This window comes from Gopherus evgoodei, unplaced genomic scaffold (assembly GCF_007399415.2).
Source record: "Gopherus evgoodei ecotype Sinaloan lineage unplaced genomic scaffold, rGopEvg1_v1.p scaffold_40_arrow_ctg1, whole genome shotgun sequence".
Classification (NCBI taxonomy): Eukaryota; Metazoa; Chordata; order Testudines; family Testudinidae; genus Gopherus; species Gopherus evgoodei.
Genome location: NW_022060061.1, coordinates 1,947,595 through 1,961,357, shown reverse-complemented (window position 1 = coordinate 1,961,357; position 13,763 = coordinate 1,947,595). Strand labels below are relative to the sequence as shown.

General features: G+C 50.4%; 1 protein-coding gene across 2 annotated transcripts; it reads left to right on the top strand.

Moving 5' to 3' along the window:
- The first annotated feature begins 1,473 nt into the window (after positions 1-1,473).
- On the top strand, positions 1,474-12,426 carry LOC115642493 (surfeit locus protein 4-like). 2 transcript variants are annotated; one of them, XM_030546044.1, is made up of 6 exons: positions 1,474-1,593; positions 5,902-6,088; positions 8,779-8,855; positions 10,358-10,401; positions 10,926-11,112; positions 11,927-12,426. In XM_030546044.1, the coding sequence occupies exons 1-6, from the start codon at positions 1,543-1,545 to the stop codon at positions 12,191-12,193; spliced, it is 813 nt and encodes a 270-aa protein (XP_030401904.1). In that variant the 5' UTR covers positions 1,474-1,542; the 3' UTR covers positions 12,194-12,426. The 2 variants fall into 2 exon arrangements, with proteins under 2 accessions (XP_030401904.1, XP_030401905.1); XM_030546045.1 differs by lacking the exon at positions 11,927-12,426 and adding an exon at positions 11,274-11,343.
- Positions 12,427-13,763: the final 1,337 nt, after the last annotated feature.

The following is a 13,763-nucleotide window of genomic DNA, read 5'->3' as shown; positions in this document are numbered from 1 at the left end:
TGAGGCGGTATCGCTGTGGCCAGGCGTGAGGTGCTGTGGCAGGGTATGGAGCACAGTGGCCATGGTTAGGTGTGAGGCGGTGTTGCCGTGGCCAGGCGTGAGGTGCTGTGGCTGGGTGTGGGGCACTGTGGCCAGGGCTTGGTGTGAGGTGGTGTCGCTGTGGCCAGGCGTGAGGTACTGTGGCTGGGTGTGGGGAACTGTGGCCAGGGCTTGGTGTGAGGTGGTGTCGCTGTGGCCAGGCGTGAGGTACTGTGGCTGGGTGTGGGGAACTGTGGCCAGGGCTTGGTGTGAGGTGGTGTCGCTGTGGCCAGGCGTGAGGTGCTGTGGCTGGGTGTGGAGCACTGTGGCCATGGCTAGGCATGAGGTGGTGTCGCTGTGGCCAGGCATGAGGTGCTGTGGCTGCGTGTGGGGCACTGTGGCCGTGGCTAGGCATGAGGAGGTGTTGCCGTGGCCAGGCGTGAGGTGTTGTGGCTGGGTGTGGGGCACTGTGGCTGTGGCTAGGCATGAGGAGGTGTTGCCGTGGCCAGGCGTGAGGTGCTGTGGCTGGGTGTGGGGCACTGTGGCTGTGGCTAGGCATGAGGTGGCATTGCTGTGGCCAGGCGTGAGGTGCTGTGGCTGGGTGTGGGGCACTGTGGCCGTGGCTAGGCATGAGGTGGCGTTGCTGTGGCCAGGCGTGAGGTGCTGTGGCTGGGTGTGGGGCACTGTGGCCGTGGCTAGGCATGAGGTGGCGTTGCTGTGGCCAGGCGTGAGGTGCTGTGGCTGGGTGTGGGGCACTGTGGCCGTGGCTAGGCATGAGGTGGCGTTGCTGTGGCCAGGCGTGAGGTGCCGTGGCTGCGTGTGGGGCACTGTGGCCGTGGCCGGGTGTGGAGTGCTGTGGTGGTGACCAGGCGTGAGGTGCTGTGGCTGCCTGTGGGGCACTGTGGCCATGGTTAGGTGTGAGGAGGTGTCGCTGTGGCCAGGCGTGAGGTGCTGTGGCTGCGTGTGGGGCACTGTGGCCGTGACCAGGCGTGGAGTGCTGTGGTGGTGATCGGGCGTGAGGTGTCATCGCTGTGGCCAGACACGAGGCCCCATGCGCGTGGCGCCAGGGCTGCTTGTGAGGCGGGTTGGGGCGCTGTGTGTGGGGCGCCGTGGACGCCATTGGGTGATTTGGCCTTGGCGCCGTGGGGCGCCCCAGCCGGCCGTGAGGCGGGGGCCTGGTTCCAGCTCTCCTACGTCCCAGGCTGGGGCCACTCCCCCTCCCCCACCGCAGCCCTCCGAGGGCGGGAAGGTGGCGATAGCGCCTGGCTCCTCCCCCGCCACCAAGAGTGAAGGCTGGAACCGGCCGCCATGGCTATGGAGGCAACGCCGCTGTAATGAGCGGGTCTGCCTCGGTAGCCATGGCTAAGGGCGCCCACGTGACCCCCCCAGGGGGGTGGGGTAGGACTGGGATCATCCCTGTGACTGGCTGCGCTCTGGCCACGCCCACTCCCGCCGTCGGCCACGCCCTCTCTGTTCCCCACTCTCGGCCCCTGAGCAGACAGCGAGGCTGGGCCGGAGCCGACTATGGCGCCCAGTGGAGACTTGATGGGGGCTGCTGAGGACCTGGCCGACCAGGTGAGGGGGAGAGGTGTCCGGGCTGGGGGCGGCTCCTCCTGGAGGAGCGAGAGCTGGGACTGGCCTGCCCCCTCCCGCCCGCGATGGTTTGGTCCATCCCAGCGTGGGAGCCATTGAGGGAGTGGGAGATACCATCTCCCTCAAGGGTAGTGAGGGGTGGGACGTACCACCTGCTCCTCTTATAGTGAAGGGGGTGAGTATGGAGAAGGGAGGCTCTACCATCTGCCCCTGGGGAAGGGACTGTACCACCTGCTGCCCCCATAGAGCAGCAATGGGGGATGTACCATTATTGGGAGGGTATTGGGGGAATCTATAAAAATAGGGGGTGGGATATACCACCCGCTTTTCCGTCTCCTTTCCCCGGGGGGGTACCAATTACAGCTGCTTTCTTCCCCCCCCCCCAGCGTGGGGTCGTCTGTGGGGAAGGGATGGGGAGCCTGTAGGAAACGGGGGTATGTACCACCTGCTTCTCCTTATGCTTGGGGGGAGGGATGTACCACCTGTGCCCCCCCCACACAGCAGGAAGGGGGGCCAGGGAGAAGAGTGGGGGGAGGGGCTGTACCATATGTTCTCCCCTCCCCCTCCTACCCCCATGGGGGGTGGTATTGAGAAGGAAGGGGACCCACATCTTGTGGTTGGAAGTGGGGTACAGTGTACAGGGCACCCAGCCTGGGGTTTGCAAGGCTGCTATTTGTAGTATTGGGGCAGGAAGGGAGCCCACCCATATCTAAACCCTCCCCCCCCAATTCGGGGAGGAACCGCTAAGCCCACTACGCAATTGATTTCTGGGGACAAAAAATGAAAAAACAGGAGGAGAAGTGAGGTCAAAGTTTAAAAAAAAAATCAAGAGTGTGGGGAGGAAGGGGACAAAGAGCACAGAACCCCTGACAGTGCCCAGCACTCCTCCCACATGTCTAGTAAGTGGGGCTGGTGCACCATGGGATGCTCCGTTGACTTGAATTGGTATTTTCTTTTTGTGCCTCGAACCATGAAGTAATGAATCTGATGGGATTAACATTTCTGCTTTCATGACTATTTCCAGTTGATATCAGTTCCCTCAAAATAAACAAACCCAAGGCCAGAACAGGGGAATTTGTTCTCCTGAGCACTGGGTGCAAAGGGTCAGTTATAATGGGAGAGGGAATCTTCATGTCACTGGTTCAGTCCCATTCCGCACCAGTAGTAGTCCAGCATTACCTTGTGATAATCACACTTCACTAACAGATTAGTGAATCAAACCTCACAGCCCACGAATGGCAGGTGTTATCCTCATGTTGTAAATGGGGAAACTGTAACACAGAGAGGGGAAATGACTTACCTGTGGTCATACGGTGAATCAGTGACAGAGCTGGGAATGGAACGTGGGAGTTCTGACTTCATTTTAGCAGATTGCTAAAACTGCAGAATATCTTCATGGTGCTCACGAGTCTCCACTAAACTCCTACTAGGACTTGCACAATTGCTGTCAGTATTGCAATTGGATCTCTTGCCAGAGGTCAAAAAAGATGTAAAACAGATGCTAACAAAGATGGCTTTGAAAGGTCTAGGGTAGGCAACGGAAGCTGCCTTTAACACGTGCTAAAGTGGTCAAATTACAGTCTTGGCTAGGTTATGTTAGACCAGGGGTCGGCAACCTCTGGCACGTGGCTCGCCAGGGTAAGCAGATGGATGTGGATCCAAATTTTATATCTATCACCCTGCAAATCTGCGGATATCCACTTTATATCCATTGACCATGTTTGCAGATGGCGGAGTGGATGCGGATACAAATTTTATATTCGCGCAGAGCTCTACTGATAAACAGGGTTTTGGTATGAGTACACTTAACATAACTGATGGACTTTAAAGGATGTAAGCTGGTTTCAGACAACAGGGATTTGGGGATTAAACTGATTTCTACTCAACTGATTGCTCAAATCTGACAGAGTTGGGGGCCATAAAGCTACGTAGCCAGCTAGTGCTTTGGGATCCTTCAGGATAGGAAGGCATTATAGAAATATAAGTAGTGGTTAAAGGATTTGAGGTAGGCCCATAGATTCTAAGTCAGAAGGGACCATTAGAGCATCTAGTCTGACCGTCTGTATATCACAGACCATAGAATTTAACTCAGTTACCCCTATACTGAGCCCAATAACTTGGCTTTTTTGCCACCCTGCTATTCTGCTTTTTCCTCAGCAGTGTGTTCTGGCACGTAGATCTAGTGAGTTTTCTTTGGCACTGTCCCCTCTCACACTAGAAATACATCTAGATTAAAGTTAAATCGAGCTCCTTAGAAAGCATATGTGGTATCCTGTGTTGTACACACAGGCACTTTTAAATCCTACTTATGCTATGAAAAGAGCAATGTTTTAAACATGATTGGAGCCAATCCATGTTATAATATGGTTTAATCTAGCTGGTATGAATGGAGGAAAGCTGTGTTTTAAAGATGCTTGAGAATACTGTTCATATCCTTGTAGGTTCCTGTGCTTTCACAACCATGGTTATTTTTGTAGTGTAGACAGGACCTTAACGTTCGATAAACTTTCAATTTGATTTGATTGTTTTGACTTATTCACAGACTCCACCAGTAATTCAGTGCCACCTTGGGAAGGCACCTGTTTGATAACAGAGAGCCTTTTGCAGATGAAATTATTACATTGGTTAAAGGACTGTTTCTGCCTCTGAAGCAGGAATGGTGATAGAGGTGTGTATGTTATGTGTGTGTTACTTAGGCGTGTGGGGAACAGACTACACTATTGCTGCCTATGCTGTGTTGTATCCACAGAACAAGTATTTTGGCCTCCAGGCCAGCCAGTTTGCCATCTCTCAGGATCAAAGAGCTCATTTAAAATACCGAGGTGCTTGGAGATGAAGGTTAAGTGTATGGGTAGATAGAACTTAAAACTTCTAAAGGGTGTAGAGGAGGTTAGATGTGGTCTTGCCTTCCCTCTCCTCCCCTTCTCTTCTTTCATCGTTGTCCTCCCCCCCAAAAAAACCCATGGTATTTAATAAACTTAGTAATAAGAATATTGGTATCCCTAGAAGTTTGTTAGAGGATGTGTTAATGAACATTGGCTGCTGTTGAGTATCATACTTTACATGTATCCAGCCTTTTTCATCCTGAAAGAAACAAAGGACTTTTTGAAAGAGTTTGGGACATTTGAAACATTCAGGTATTTGGATAATTGGGAGCTCCGTTTCTGTGAAGCTGTGGGATATAATACTTTGATTTAACTTTTGGTTGTTGGGCTTAGTGTGTAGGTGCTGGGTGGTGTGGGTGGCCTGTGATCTACAGGACGTCAGAGTAGGTGATCTGGTGGTTCCCCCGGCCTTGAACTGTCTGACTTTGTGACTTAGAGATTTGTTAGGGCAAGGATCATCTTTTTGCACTGTGTGTGTGCTGCAGGTAGCACAGTGGGGTCCGTGGCTGGGACTTGGAGGCACCGCTGCAGTACACCTACTACTACATTTCGCGTTATTTCCCCTGGGAGTCAGACTGTGTCCACAGCACAGCTACAAGCTAATATTGTAACCTTGGACAAGATCCATCATCCCCTGCCGTGCCTTGTCTTCCAAGGGGTTAAGGACTGAATGGAGATGTGCGGTGTAGCCCGGAAATTTATACTGAAAACAGTAGGGGGTGGTTGGTGTACTCAGATGTGAGACAGTTCCAAGGAATTGGCTTGCCTGGCTTGGGCCCCTCTTGGATGGTGGAAGATGCTTCTAGACTAATAGCTACTAGGCAGTCTCCTACCCTGCTTCAGTGAATCTCTACTGTGTGGGGCTACAGAACGAACACACAGCGTAGAGCTGTGCGAATCACCTGCTCTTCAAAGCAGCGTCCTACAGCAGTCCTACCACTTCAAAGCTGTCCTTGTGTGTTTTCCCAGAGTTTTTAAACTGGGAGTTGGGACTCTTGGGACCTACTCCCAGTTTTGAAAGGAGAGTGTATTCTAGTGGGTAGAGCAGGGGACTGGGAGTCTGGACTCGTGGGTTCTATTCCTGGCTCTGGGAAGGCATGTGGAGTGGTCAGAGCAGGGGCTGGTTGCCGCTGACTTGTACAACCTTAGAAGAGTCAAGTTGCGGCTCTCACCTCAGTTTCCCCATCTCTAATATGGGGCTAATACTTGCCTCCCAGAGGCGAAATGAAGATTTATTAATGGAAGTGTGTAAGGTGCCCTCAGATTCTCCTCTGACCAAAGTCGTATCGCTTTTGGAGCTGGGTAACCTAGCAACACGTTGCTTCAGCTGCTGTGGGCCATTGTTTTCTGACTCTCTAATGCTGCCTTTTGTTCTTCCTCCTCTGGCCATATCTTCCCCCTCCAGTTCTTGCGGGTGACAAAGCGCTACCTACCTCACCTGGCTCACCTCTGTCTGATCAGCACCTTCCTTGAGGATGGGATACGGATGTGGTTTCAATGGAACGAGCAGCGGGATTACATCAATATGTCGTGGGGGTGCGGCATCATCTTGGCCACACTATTCGTATTAATCAACATGTCTGGACAGCTGGGTAAGAGCCCTCCCACCTCAATGATGCTTCTGAACTGCTGTTTGGGAGGGAGCCTGGGTACAGAATCAAAGAAAGGACCTTGAGAGTTCATCTAGTCCAGAAACCCTCCATGCTGAGGCAGGGCCAAGTAACCGAGACCACCCCAGTGATGGATTCTACAACCTACCTCCGTCAGTTGCTCCAGTACTTAACTATCCTTAGAGTTAGAAAGTTTTTCCTAATATCTTACCCTAATCTGCCTTGCTGCAAATTAACCTGATGGAGAACAATTAATCACCATCCTCTCTGGCAACCTTTCACATATTTGCAGACTGATATCAGCTGCCCCCTCAGCCTTCCCTTCTCTGGTCTAACCTTGCCCAGTTTTTTTAACCTTTCTTAGTAGGTCATGTTTTCTAAACCTTTTCCCATTTCCGTTACTCTCCTCTGGACTCTCGCATTTGTCCACACCTTTCTTAAAGTGTGGTGCCCAAAAATAGACAGAGTATTCCAGCTGAGGCCTCATCCGTGCCAAATCGAATGGAATAATTACCTCCCATTACAGCTGTCAAGCGATTAAAAAAAATTAATCTTGATCAATCGTGATGTTAAACAATAATATAATACTATTTATCTAACTATTTTTTGCACTGTGAAAATAAAAGAAATATTATTTTTCAATTCTCTTGATACAAGTACTGCGGTGCAATCTCTTTATCATGAAAGTTGAACTTACAGATGTAGAATTATGCACAAAAAATAACTGGTTCCCGATCCTGCTGGAAAGGTATAACAAGTGGGGTTCCACAGGGGTCTTTTTTGGGACTGACTCTGTTCATTATCTTCATCAACAACTTAGATATTTGCATAGGAAGGATGCTTATTAAATTTGCAGATGATACCAAACTGGGAGGGATTGCAACTGCTTTGAAGGACAAGGTCATAATTGAAAATGATCTGGACAAATTGGAGAAATGGTCTGAGGTCAACAGGATGAAGTTTAACAAAGACAAGTGCAAAGTGCTCCACTTAGGAAGGAGCAATCAGCTTCACACATACAGAATGGGAAGAGACTGTCTAGGAAGGGGTATGGCAGAAAGAGATGTAGGGGTTATAGTGGATCACAAGCTAAATGAGAGTCACCATGTGATGCTGTTTTAAAAAAAGCAAACGTGATTCTGGGATGCATTAACAGGTCTGTTGTGGGCAAGGCATGAGAAGTCATTCTTCCGCTTTACTCTGCGCTGGCTAGGCCTCAACTGGAGTATTGTGTCCAGTTCTGGGCACCGCAGTTCAAGAAAGATGTAGAGAAATTGGAAAGGGTCCAGAGAAGAGCAACAAGAATGATTAAAGGTCTTGAGAACATGACCTACGAAGGAAGGCTGAAAGAATTGGGTTTGTTTCATTTGGAAAAGAGAAGACACTCTTTTAGATACCTGAAAACTGCCATCATGTCATCAGGAGGAGGGAGAAAACTTGTTCACCTTAGCCTCTAAGGACAGAACAAGAAGCAGTGGGCTTAAACTGCAGCAAGGGAGGTTTAGGTTAGATTCATAGATTCTAGGGTCAGAAGGGACCAATGTGATCATCTAGTCCGACCCCCTGCACAAAGCAGGCCACAGAACCCTACCCATCCACTTCTATAACAACCCCCTAACCTATGCCTGAGTTATTGAAGTCTTCAGATTGTGGTCTGAAGACCTCAAGCTGCAGAGAATCCACCAGCAAATGACCCATGCCCCACGCTGCAGGGGAAGACGAAAAACCAAAAGTTCCTAACTGTCAGGGTGGTTAAACACTGGAATAGATTGCCTAGGGAGGTTGTGGAATCTCCATCTCTGGAGATATTTAAGAGTAGGTTAGATAAATGTCTATTAGGGATGGTCTAGACAATATTTGGTCCCGCCATGAGGGCAGGGGGCTGGACACGATGACCTCTCGAGGTCCCTTCCAGTCCTTGAATCTATGAATAAACGTGTGATGTTGCCTAACACATTCCAGAATATTTGCCTTTTTCACAACAGAATCACACAGTTGACCTGTATTCAATTTGTGATTCACTATAACCCCCAGATCTTCTTCTGCAGTACTGCTGCCTAGCCAGTTATTCCCCATTTTGTGCTTGTGCATTTGGTTTGTACATAGGTGACTTTCCCGCCTCTCCCCCAGCTCTGCAAATGCTGAGCATCGCACAGAGGCAGTATTTCACTGCAGAAGCTGGAATCCTTGAAATAGAAACACTCTGCCTGTCTCTGGCACCTTCCACACTGGGATCTCATAGCATTAAACTTCATGTGCCCCAGGGTGGTATGTCCCTCTTATGCAGATGGGGGAACTGAGGCACAGAACAGGGAAATGACTTTCCCATGGTCACACAGTGAGTCAGGGGCAGAGTCTGGAGTAGAACGTAGATCTCCTGTGATATTCCACCATGCCTCTGGAAAAAGACCTCTAAAGTCACCTAGTCAAGTGTCCCCCTGAGGCTGTTCTGTGGAGAAGATCCTCTTCTAATTCTGATAAGACTCCTGTGGGTGTCTTCCCTCACTGGCTTTGACAATCTCACCCTGAATGTACTACCTTGGTCGTAAAATGCCCCAAACTCCCTCACAGAGAAGAGTGAGTATTGAAAGGGTCATCTGTGTTTTTGTTAACCTGCATTGGCTCTGATGCTGATTTTTTCTGTTTTTTCATTCTCTGTGTCTCTGTTGCAGTTGGGTGCATTCTAGTCCTAGCCAGGAAGTTTGTTCCTTACGCTTGTTTTGGCCTGTTTGGGATTATCTTCATGCAGGTGAGTGGGAGATGGGCTAGCTTCATGACGCTGCTCCAGACGAGTACTGGATGCCACGGCTAGCAAAGAGTCTCCTGGCTGCTTGGTGAATTGATAGTAGTGGGCACTGATGGCCAGTAGCTGTGGAATAATGTGAGCTGTAGAACCATAAAAGTTAGAGAATGGAAAAGACCAGTGAGCTATTATTAGGCTTGGCTACATGGGGAGTTAATCAGAAGTAGCTATTCAAGAGTTCAGGTGAATTCTCAGTTCTAAAGTGGATTACGCTAATTCAGAATAAAGCACATTTATTCTGAGACAAAAGTGTCTACACATGGAGTTAATCAAGGAAAGTGAATCTGCTTTAAATTCACACCCTCCCTTACTCGGGATGAATGTTCATATGTTGACAATCCCTTAGTCTGTGTCTTCCCTGGGACAGAATTGTGCCCTTCGCTCTATTCTCTAAAGCTTTCTCCAGTCGAATGTATAAATGTCACACGCACCCGGGGTTTCCATCCCTTCCCTGGGAGATCCTGCTAGTACAGCTCACTATCTGGAAATGTCCTGCTATTCAGCCTAAATTTTCCCCTTTCTTACTTTCGTTCCTCCTTATCAGTCCCCATTCTATTAAACTAAACTTCTCACCTGTCATGGTGTCCTGCCCCCCTTCAACTATCTTTGTAGATCGTTATGTCCACCGACATCTTAATAATTGCTAAGTCTCTCCCAGCGAGAGGGTTAACTCTTTTAAAGATGGTGCGGTGGATAGAGCACTAGCATGAGACTTGGGAGAGACTCCAGTTCAATTCCCTGCTGTACCATAGACTCCTTATGTGTTCCTGGGCATAAGCGCTGATTCCGTGGGTGCTCCAGGGCTGGAGCACCCATGAAAAAAATCAGTGGGTGCTCAGCGCCCACCCGTGGCCCTGCCAGTCAGCTCCTCCCCCTCGCCACCAGTACCTCCTGCCTGCCAGCTGGCCCTGCCAATCAGTCGCTCTCCGCTCCCCTCCAGCACCTGCTGCTGATCAGCTGTTTAGCCATGTGCAGGAGGCCCTAGGGGTGAGGAGGCAGAGTGTGTGCGGGGCGGAGTAAGGGCAGGGCATGCTTGGGGGAGGGGATGGGGATAGGAAGAGGCGGGGTGGGGGCCTGGGTCAGAGTGGAGGTTGAGCACCCCTGGGGAAGTTAGGAAGTCGGCACCTGTGCTCTTGAGAACTGAAGTCCGGAGAGAGATGTAGATGACTTGCCATCTGCACAATGGAGATAGTAGCCTTGGCCTGCCTCACAGGATAAATACGCTGAAGACTCTGAGGTGCTCACCATTGACTTGCTGCGGGGCCGTGCGCAAGAGGCCTCGCTGCAGGACCTCTCTGTGCTTCAGTTCCCCCTCTATGACATGAAATTGAAACTGACTCATCTTCCATGGGGCTTAACTTTTGAACAACTCCTTGAGATCATCTGCCGCAAGCAGCTGAACCTGTTACCTGGCCACAGGGTTTAAACTGGTGGTTTCTCTTTTGCAGACAGTCGCTTACAGTATTTTATGGGATCTCAAATTCCTGATGAGGTGAGTTACAGCCGATGAATGGTATTGGTGCCCTCATTTCTTTGTGGCTAAGTAGCAAGGCCTGGCTCCTAAAGGCAATCCCTGACTCCAGCGATTAGAACAGGAAAAATGGAGGAGAGGACTCCTGGGTGCTTAACTGCGCTCTGTCACTGGCTTCCTATCTGACCTTAGTCAAGTCACTGCTACTCTGTGCCTCAGTTTCCCCACCTGTCAATCCCTCCTGGTAGGGTTCAGGTTTCTCTAATGAACCCAAGTGCAATTTGATTCAGGATGGTAAGGGCTAGAGGCAAGCAGTGTTGCTTGGTGGGGGCTTGTGTAACCCGCTGGTGAGTGTGTGCTCCTGGTCCCCTTCTGTGCCCGACCCACAGAGGATACGAGTCTGTTACAGCCCCAGCCAGGGAGACTGGGCTCTTGCTTTTAAGCTGGAGGTGCCCGGTTCGGTCCCTGGCGTGATAGTCATCACACTCACGTTAGAAGACAGCAGCTCCATGATCCATTGATCCTTTCACTTCCCCCTGCTGCAGGAACCTTGCCCTAGGAGGTGGGCTGCTGCTGCTGCTGGCAGAGTCCCGCTCTGAAGGGAAGTCCATGTTCGCCGGCGTCCCCACCGTGGATGACATTTCACCGCGACAGTACATGCAGCTGGGGGGGAGGCTCCTGCTGGTGCTCATGTTCATGACACTGCTGCACTTTGAACTCAGCGCTTTCACCGTAAGTAGCCTCTGTTACGCCCTGTCACTTGTCCTGGGGTCCCTCTCTGCTGCAGGCAGCCCATCCAGCAATGGGGCTGCACCCTGCACTTAGCCCTGAAGCAAAGGTGTTGCCACGTCCCTCCATGGTTATGCCTGTGATGTCCTCCCCTTTCACTTCAGGGACCCTTAGTGCCGTTGGATTCTCCCCTGTAACCCATGCACAGCAGCAGTGTAGGCAGGTGAGTTGGCTGCTCTGTGTTGCAGGTTCCACGCCTTGTTTGGAATGTGTGTGGGAAGGAAAGCGGGGAGGTTACTCCACTGCTGGTTAATCGCGAGAAGAGTGAGCAGAGGCCTCAGACCTCCCGACCCACCTGACCGTGCCTTGAGCTAGTGCAGTGGGCAGGATAACGTAGTCTTGCATCTCTGCTGCTTCCGCATTCCAGTCTGAACTGCTTGCCTTCCAAGCCCTCCACGTGCAGCCAGCTCCTCTGCCCTGAAGTGTCTAACAAGCAAGACCCAAAAAATGGGGAGAATAGGCCAGGTATGGGAGGCTGCGGAGAAATAGGGGAGGTGACCAGTGTAGGAAGAATCCCTAGTCGGAACTGGGTTTGAAGGAAGATGGAACTGAGTTGATGATCTTGGGGTTTATTCTCAGTTCTGCGGAAAAGTATTGCTCTAGCTGTGAGCAGGGAACTGAGAGCCAGAACACCTGAGTTCCATTCCTGGCTCTGCCGCTGACTTGCCATTTGTGAAAAAGCCGTTTTATGCTTTCAGTTCCTGGCATAAAAGAGCTGTGCAGGTACTCATGTCTCCTGATATTCTCCCCATCCCAGATCTTCCAGGACATCTTTGGCATGGCATTGATCATCTTGGTGGCCATTGGTTTCAAGACCAAGCTGGCCGCCCTGACCTTGGTCATCTGGCTGTTCGTAATCAATCTGGTACAGAACGCGTTCTGGAACATCCCCACCTACCGGCCTCTCCACGACTTCCTAAAGTATGACTTTTTCCAGACCATGTCGGTAATAGGAGGCCTGCTGCTGGTGGTGGCACTGGGCCCGGGAGGAGTGTCAATGGACGAGCACAAAAAGAAGTGGTGAAGACAGGAGGAGAATGAAGAACGGGGAGGAGGCTTGGGGCAGACGGGGTGGGGTGGGAATCTTTTTCCTTACAACTTTTTTAAACTTAGTCCCATTTGTATATTTTTTTTTCCTCCCTCATTCTGTTCTCTGGAGGTTTATCATTGTTCACTGTTGCCTTATCAGGATAGAAGAGTCTTTTTCTTCCTATCCGGTTGGACACGTGTAAATTAAAATATATATTCTATTCTACAGCCCTTGAGCCTTGTGTGCTGGTCCGTCCCTCAAGGCCTGGCTTTGTAATGAGCCCCTCTGCTATCCTGAGCTTGGATTGTTATAAAGGGCTCCTTTTGGGATGTGGAAAGAAAGCCCGAAAGGTTTACTGTCCTCTGACCTCTAGTCTCCTTATTGTGGGTCAGCAGAGCCTTGCGGAGACCCGGAATAATTACATGGCTGTGAGCACAATGTAACAGAACAGAACAACTGAAAGAGGGTACAGAGGCAGCTACCTTCCTGCTGCTGGTGCAATCAGCTTCCTTCTCTCCCTGAGCCAGGAGGCACACACATTTCAGAGTTACTTCCTGAGATAGGTGCATCCTGTAGGGGCTGTCTGTCTGTGCTAGACACATGCTCCAAGCCAGCTCAGTAATTCTGTCACAGTGTTACACTGTAAATATTGGAAACGTCAAGGCTTTCCTTCCCTGGCTTTGCTGGAGGACTCCCTGAAGGTCTGAAAGGCAGAGGGTGAGCTTTTGCAAACCTTGACTGAAGGATGCTGCAGTGTTGACTCTTTAACTTTGAGATCTTTTCTCCCAAATATATGTGGGTGTTTGAGTTAAATAGGTATTCAACATCCCCCAAAAGACAGTGTTTTAAATGACTGATCAGCCATTTATACTTCAGTATCTGCAGTGTTATTCTGCCAGTTCTCCATAAAGCCCTCTGAGGCAGATGTGGCCTGACTTTTTAGTGTAAAAAGCAGAAATATGCCCCGTCTTATCTGTCTTCCAAATTCCACTTCCTGGCTTTCTTTACGTGGAAGCACAAGTCACAATTTTTGTTTCCCTGGGAGTGGCGGGGAGGGAAGGTCACCGTTAATAACATTGCAAAGGGTGTCACTTTAACAGTACACAACTTAAGTGGTCCTTTGCCACAAACCCTGCAGCCTCCTCAGTGGACATTTGGCTTAAGGCTTGGATTGTTTGACTTTCTTGGGGGCTGTCTGTTTTGAAGGAAGGCAGCGGCTCCTGAAATGAGCATCGTGCCCAAGGGGGTCTCTGTGCCTGATTTCCAGTTATGTTACCGGGGGCAAAGCTGCTACTTTTGGAGTACGATCCCGACTGCAAATCTGCTGGGGTGGACAGGCTATTTTGAGTGTCAGCTTGGTCTCCAGGTTATGTGGCCTCAGCACTAGACTGTAATAAGTGAATGCTAGCAAAGGTAAAAGTGAGCTGAGATGGGGCGGTCAGGCGCTCTGGCTGTGAGATCCTGAGGGTAGAAGTAGGAGATGCATGTAAGTAGTTTTCTGTCTCTGTACACCAGGTGGGAAGGCTCAAAGCTCTTACTGCTGCTATCCGAGGGGTGTGCATGT

Coding starts and splice junctions, on each gene's coding strand:
- LOC115642493 (XM_030546044.1), top strand. CDS start 1,543: ATGGCGCCCAGTGGAGACTTGATGGGGGCTGCTGAGGACCTGGCCGAC. Junction 1,594..5,901: donor CTGAGGACCTGGCCGACCAG/GTGAGGGGGAGA, acceptor TTCCCCCTCCAG/TTCTTGCGGGTGACAAAGCG. Junction 6,089..8,778: donor CAACATGTCTGGACAGCTGG/GTAAGAGCCCTC, acceptor TCTCTGTTGCAG/TTGGGTGCATTCTAGTCCTA.